This window comes from Halyomorpha halys, unplaced genomic scaffold (genome assembly GCF_000696795.3).
Source record: "Halyomorpha halys isolate HHAL.00 unplaced genomic scaffold, Hhal_1.1 Scaffold338.1, whole genome shotgun sequence".
NCBI lineage: Eukaryota > Metazoa > Arthropoda > Insecta > Hemiptera > Pentatomidae > Halyomorpha > Halyomorpha halys.
In genome coordinates, this window is record NW_027110850.1 from 111,478 (window position 1) to 118,233 (window position 6,756).

General features: G+C 33.5%; 1 protein-coding gene across 1 annotated transcript in view; it reads left to right on the forward strand.

Moving 5' to 3' along the window:
* The window catches only part of LOC106681445 (venom serine protease), a 28,416-nt gene that overhangs the window by 16,570 nt on the left and 5,090 nt on the right, over positions 1-6,756 (forward strand). The window contains exons 4-5 of the mRNA XM_067048940.1: positions 1,475-1,663; positions 5,758-5,951. Coding sequence (XP_066905041.1) covers positions 1,475-1,663; positions 5,758-5,951 — 383 coding nt within the window. The remainder of the gene's footprint in view (positions 1-1,474; positions 1,664-5,757; positions 5,952-6,756) is intronic.

The following is a 6,756-nucleotide window of genomic DNA, read 5'->3' on the forward strand; positions in this document are numbered from 1 at the left end:
GATCGTGTCCAAGTCTTATTTTCAGTGGGAAGTGGATGGTTAAAAGATTTTTATTTTAGTAGCTTTTTAGTAGTTTTCCATAATGATTTGTCAGAGGTATTTAAGTTTTCTGTTAAGTTCTGGAAATGTTGTATTCTGTGTTTTCTAATCTCTGCTTTTAGCCTGCTTTGTTTTTAGTGGAATTTTGAAGTCAAGTACGTTTTCAAGATCAGTCCGAAAATTTTTCCAGTTTACCTGTCCTGAACCATTGAAGGGGAAGAGTGTCTAGGAATAGGATTAGAATGGATATTATTGAAATGGAAAAAATAAAACAAAAATTTAATAAAATTAATTATACAAAATAAATAGGATGAACAAAATGATTATAAAATAAAATAAACATAAATAGAGGTACAAAAGTATGTAAATTATATAATAGAAACATTAATGTAAAGTAATTATAAGTAAGAGGTAACATATTGTTAACGCCTATTAGTTATATTTGAGTTTTATTTTAATTGGATTTAGTTATTTTAGAAAAGTAAAATGTGTAATTATATTTGTGTGTTATAATGAGTAGTAATAATGAGCGTCCAGGCAGCCCTGTCTGCGTTTGGTCGATGGTATTTTATTAGACATTTTTTGAGTGTTTTAGTCATCATTACAGTAAGGAACCAGACCACTTCTGTGTTTCATTTTTAATATGAGTTCCGGATAATTAGTGGCCAGGAACGTGTGTAACCAGCCCTGTCTGCGGTCATTTTGTGGGCTCGCCTAATACATTAATACGACTGTTGGATTTTTGGACCATCGATGAGCCACTGTACCAACTTTGGACCATTACAGCGGTGTATTTAGCTACAAGAGCTGCGACCTAAACATCTCGGCAGCACTCTTCCTCGGACCTATCGGAGTGGAGCAGCTTGCGTCGACTAATATTTGTTTTATATATATATTAATTTATTTATTTGTAAATTAATTTATTGTCCTCTTCATAATTTATATAAATATTTTATTTTCATCTGAGAGGGCTTTTTTATTTTTAATTGTATTCATCATTAGGCAGCTTTTGTTTATTTTAGTTTTAGTTTTTTCAAATGTTTAAATTGAACAAATAAATGTTTAATCCAAAGCAGTTTGTTGTTTGTTCATTTTAAAGCCTTCCAACAAAAAGACGTAGTCGATTTCAGGTGGCTTTAACACATATGAACATAAAGTACAGATAAAATATAAACATTTTTTGTTCAGATTTTTCATGTTTCCTGGTCTTTCCATTATATTTTATTTTTTTTAACATCAACAGAAGTCACTTATCTACTCAAAACATGTCAATTGGTTCTTGAGTGAATGTTGTCTGATACGCGAACCTCACCAGTTTTTTGCTTTCCAAATTCTGTTACCTGTTTTTTATGACCAATGTTTCAAATCTTATGAAAGCAAATCTAGATGTAACTTTATTGTAGTTCATGTATTTATGATTTTATTACATTTCTAGAGAACCCCTTCTTGCAAATACATTTAGTATATAGGATCTTTCAACATGAGGGCTACAACGATGAAATAGTCATCAATGACATTTCGATCCTGTATCTTTTTACTCAAATAAGTTTTCACCTAAAAGTTGGTCCAGTCTGCCTGCCGCACACACAACGCAATTTAGAAGGAAAGTTCATCAAAGTCACAGGTACACTATCGTAGAATAAATTTGACCCATTGTTATGATTTAAGACCAGAATTTCATGCAATTACAAATTTAATGATAAGGGAAATTGCGAAATAAAAATACAATTATGTGTAAAAATTATGTTAAAAAACACCAAAATCCAGCTAAAATCAACTTTATTATATAAAATTTTTTCCACATTATTACCATATTACTTCTTAATAAAAAAATCATAAAATAGATTTACTTACAAAAAACATATCTATGTTCTCAATACATCAACAAATAGTTTTTTAAACTTTTTTACTCATTTCAATATTTTATTACTAATTTCTGTGGTACTTGAGCTGATATGAAAGGTTGATAGAATTAGGCTTTTATTCACAGTAGGATTTCCACAAACCACAAAACCACAAAACAACATCAATATCTATGAGACATTAAAAACATTAGGTAAAAGATATTTCTTTGTTAATAAGTATACCCCACATATTTTTAATCAAGTCTTATCATTATCAAGTCTCAAGTCAAAATCATTTATCAGCAGACACTATCAGCAGACGCTATTCCTTAAACTTTTATCACAATAATGTAACCTTAATAAATGATAAATGATTTTGACTTTGTTTTAAGTGATATTTGACTAATTAGGTAATTAAACATATGTGGGATATACTTATTAACAAAAAAATATCTATTACCTAATGTTTTTAATGTCTCATAGATATTGATGTTTTTGACCTGGGCAGAATAGCCTGCATAAAGTTAGAGTTGTTTAAATCATATGGTTTCAAAGTTATATTAAAGTAAGGTAAATTATGGATAATAATGTTAATTATTTTGAATTGTTTGTAGGATCATACATGTAATAGAAACTGTTTTGTAGTAGATTGTCCCTGAAGATGGCCGGATTGGCCGAAAAGTCGGACTTATAAGAGAAATAAAAGGTTTTGAGACTATACTGGATAAAATTTGAATTATTTATTAAAAAATTACCAGTCTCAAGAAAATATTAAGATTATAAATAAATAAAATTAGTATTTTGGTGGTAAAAAAGTGGTAAAAAAAAATGATAATAAATGAAGTGTGCAAAACACAACAAACATAGAAAAGAAATTAGGAATAATGAGGATCATACAGGGGATCCTAATTCATAATCGTTTAACCAAAATGGGACCCTTAGATTCCAACGAGGTCGACCGTTGGGGTAGTTGGTACTGTGCTTTCATCCGACGTCTCGTTTAAGTCCTTTTCGATAAGAGACTCAGCGCTTATTGTTGCAGATGTAATAACATAACAATTTTTAATAATTTATTTATTGTTATTTACAACTGTATACATATATACACATCAAGTAAATTTGCTGTAAGTGATATTAGGACATGATACAAACATGTGGAGAATCTACCCATTGATAGAACTCCAAAAACATTTCTAAAGGAGAAGATCTCGAGGCCATCTTCTTTTCAGACGCCTAGGAGGATTATTAGGTAGTGAAGGAGAAGCCAGATTACAAACAAGTTGGTATGGGTGGTTGGGAAGTTTATCATGGAAGGATTGGTATCTGATTCTGGAGAAATCGGAAACATATGGGACATTGAGGTCCTGATGGATGATTTAATTTGTGACAAAGTAAGGAGCATTAAGGATTTTGGACTGTAAGAGTTGGAGTCTGTAATTCGAGAGGAATTCGATGGTTTAGTAGAGCCCCATAGCTCAACTCCGTATGTCCAGATAGGCCTTATAACAGTCACGTAGATCAGTCTTTTGTAATGGATTGGAAGTTTGGACCGTTTGTCAAGTAAATGTTGTAATAGTCGGAATCGACGAGGAGTGCCTAGATTTAATCCTAAGTAACGAATCTGTTCAACAGGAATAAGTGGGGTATTATTAAAAGATACTGTGGGAAAGACGAAGGTTTACGACGAAGGGTAAATGTGATTTGGTAGGATTTATTTTAATCCTCCAGTTTTGGCACCATTCTTCAAGGGTGGTGATGTGGGATTGGAGGGTTTGGTATACAATGTAAGGATCATTATTGACTGACAATAGGTATGTAGGATCGGCATACGTGGTGAGTGTTAGGATGGGTTGGGATGTCAGCTGTAAAAACTGTATAAAGGATAGGACCAAGGATACTACCCTGCGGTACACCAGCAGGCTGAGGAAACAGGGATGAATAAGCGCTGTTGTGATTTACTTGAAATAACCTGTCTGAGAGATAAGAACGGATAATGAGATAATATGTAGGGGGTAGGAATTTACGGATCTTGTATAGCAGTCTTGGGTGCCAGACTCGATCAAAAGCCTGTTCTACACCAAGAAAGACTCCAAAGCAGTACATTCCGCGCTCCAATAAAGACGAGACTACATCAACCATACGATGGCATTGCTGGATAGTGGAGTGGGATGTTCGGAATCCAAACTGGTGATCTGAGATTATGTAGTTGGAATCTAGGATGGGGTACAGGTGTTTTAAGATAAGTTTCTCAAGGATTTTTCCCATGATAGGTAACAGAGAGATAGGACGGTAAGAGGATAGGTGTTCTGGGGGCTTTCAAGGTTTGGGAATCATCTTGATTATGGATAATTTCCATGGGTCAGGAAAATATGTGGATCTAGACAACATTGTAGATGTAGGTGAGGTATATAACAGATTTTCGAGGAAGATGTTTTAGAACATGGGATGTAATTAGGTCATAACTAAAAGCTTTGCGGGTTGGTAAATTCTGGATGATGTTGGATATCTCTGATGGATGAAAAGCTTTAGGTGGCAGGGTCATTTGGAGTGGAGTATTCAATTCTTCTTCAATGTGTTTAAGGTTGGTTGATTTAAGGATGTCAGGGTGTGGCTCAAAGGTTTCTTTAGGTCACCCTTTATCTTTGACTGCGACTGTTTCTTATCGATTGTTGTTTTACTTTGTAGGCAAATATTTTTACAGCTATGTTCTGACTTGCAATCTAAGAACGCAGTATCTCCCAGTAAAGCAAAGTAATTTTGGTGATTTGATAATAATTGTGTTCTGAAAAAAACTACATCTTTTAAAGTTTAAATTTGTTGCCATCGTCTTGCTCTACACTATCTTTTAATAATACCCCACTCATTCCTGTCGAACAGATCCGTTACTTAGGACTAAATCTGGACAAACGACTGACATGGAATCCTCATACAAGACTGAAAAGACAGGAAACTGCTCGTCGATTTCGACAATTACAACGTTTACTAGACAAACGGTCCAAAATTCCAATCCATTACAAAAGACTGATCTACATGACTGTTATAAGGCCTATCTGGACATACGGAGTTGAGCTATGTGGCTCCACTAAACCATCGAATTCCTCTCGAATTACAGAATCCAACTCTTACAGTCCAAAATCCTTAATGCTCCTTACTTTGTCACAAACCATGTCATCCATCAGGACATCAATGTCCCATATGTTGCCGATTTGGTCAGAACCAGATACCAATCCTTCCATAATAAACTTCCCAACAACCCAAATCCACTTGTTTCTAACCTGGCTTCTCCTTCATTACCTAATAATCCTCCTAGGCGTCTGAAAAGAAGATGGCCTCGAGATCTTCTCCTTTAGAAATGTTTTTGGAGTTCTATCAATGGGTTGATTCTCCACATGTTTGTATCATGTCATAATATCATTTACAGCAAATTTACTTGATGTGTATATATGTATACAGTTGTAAATAACAATAAATGAATTATTAATTATTAAAACAGTTAGTGCAATTATTTTCTTAACTTTAATGTTTTTCAGCTCTTGAAAAGAAACAATACTGCTCGGGTGTCTTTCTGGACATAAGGCAAGCTTTTGACCGAGTAAGGCATGCCGGATTTCTTTTCAAGCTTTAAGTCCATATTACCTCAAACCTTATACCTTATTCTCCGCTCCTACTTCTTAAATCGTTCCTTTCAAGTACGCAGTGGTTCCGAGTACTCCAACATCTATCCGGTTGAGGCAACAATTTCAATTCTTATTTCAGTCTAGGTTTTAATAAATTTTAAGGTAGAAGTAAATGATAAGGAAAAATGCGATTGCACAAAATTCTGGTCTTTGGTTAAGATTAATATCATCTATGATAAGACTAATCTTTCGGTTAGGTTGGGGTAAAACCCTTAACACTGGTTACCAATACGTCCTCCGAGAAGTAGACGTCCAAGTCATAAGTATCGAGGAGTGCCAGAGAGAATGGGGCATAATACAACAAACACAGATCTGTGCGTACACTCGCTTTAAGGACTCTTGTAACGCAAGTATCTTACAGTCTATTCAATCAGTTTTTATGTGCTTCTATGTATTGTACAAATGCATGTTACTGGGTGCTTTTAGGGTTATGTTTCAAAAATAATCAGGCCACTTTTCGTTCCATTACCTCAAAGTGATAAATTCCATACTCACTTTAATTATCTTAATTTGTCTCATTAATTTCACCATTATAACTTTAAACAATACACCATTACATTTCTACAAATGTATTTCAATAGTATACAAATCTTTAGGTAAGTCGTTACTAGCAAAGGTCATCATTCCTACCTACTGCACTACCAACCGCTATCAGTTTAACAGTTTATCTCTTCTCCTATCTTCAGTCTGTTCTACCTACCTTCAGTTTATTTCATCATCCCTATTTATCATCTTCATCAATCCTACCTGATCTCTGACCATCTACATTTTCACCTCTGCAAGTATCTCACCTTTTCTTCTTTATGTATCTATCTGCTTCTGTGACCCACATTGTAATAGCAATTAACTAGTATCAATATTAATTAAAACTATTAGTCACTTGTAAACCACTGTATTATATTACTTTTTTCTTTAGAGTTCTGTAGATTAATTTTATTTATAAAAATCCTATAGACAGCCACTATCTATATGAAACTAAAAGTTTCATTCATTTTCTATTTATATTTTTTCACTTATTATTTTAGTATATTTTTATCTATTAAAGAAGAAAAAGCATTTCAAAACAATTGTTATGTGTATAAAGTATATAAACAAAAGAATTAACTAGGTGTAATGAAAGTACTAGATATGAAAGTAATAGAAGAACTAGATTAATAAAAGAAAGGCAGGTAAAGTGTCACTACTTTCTAGCCTAA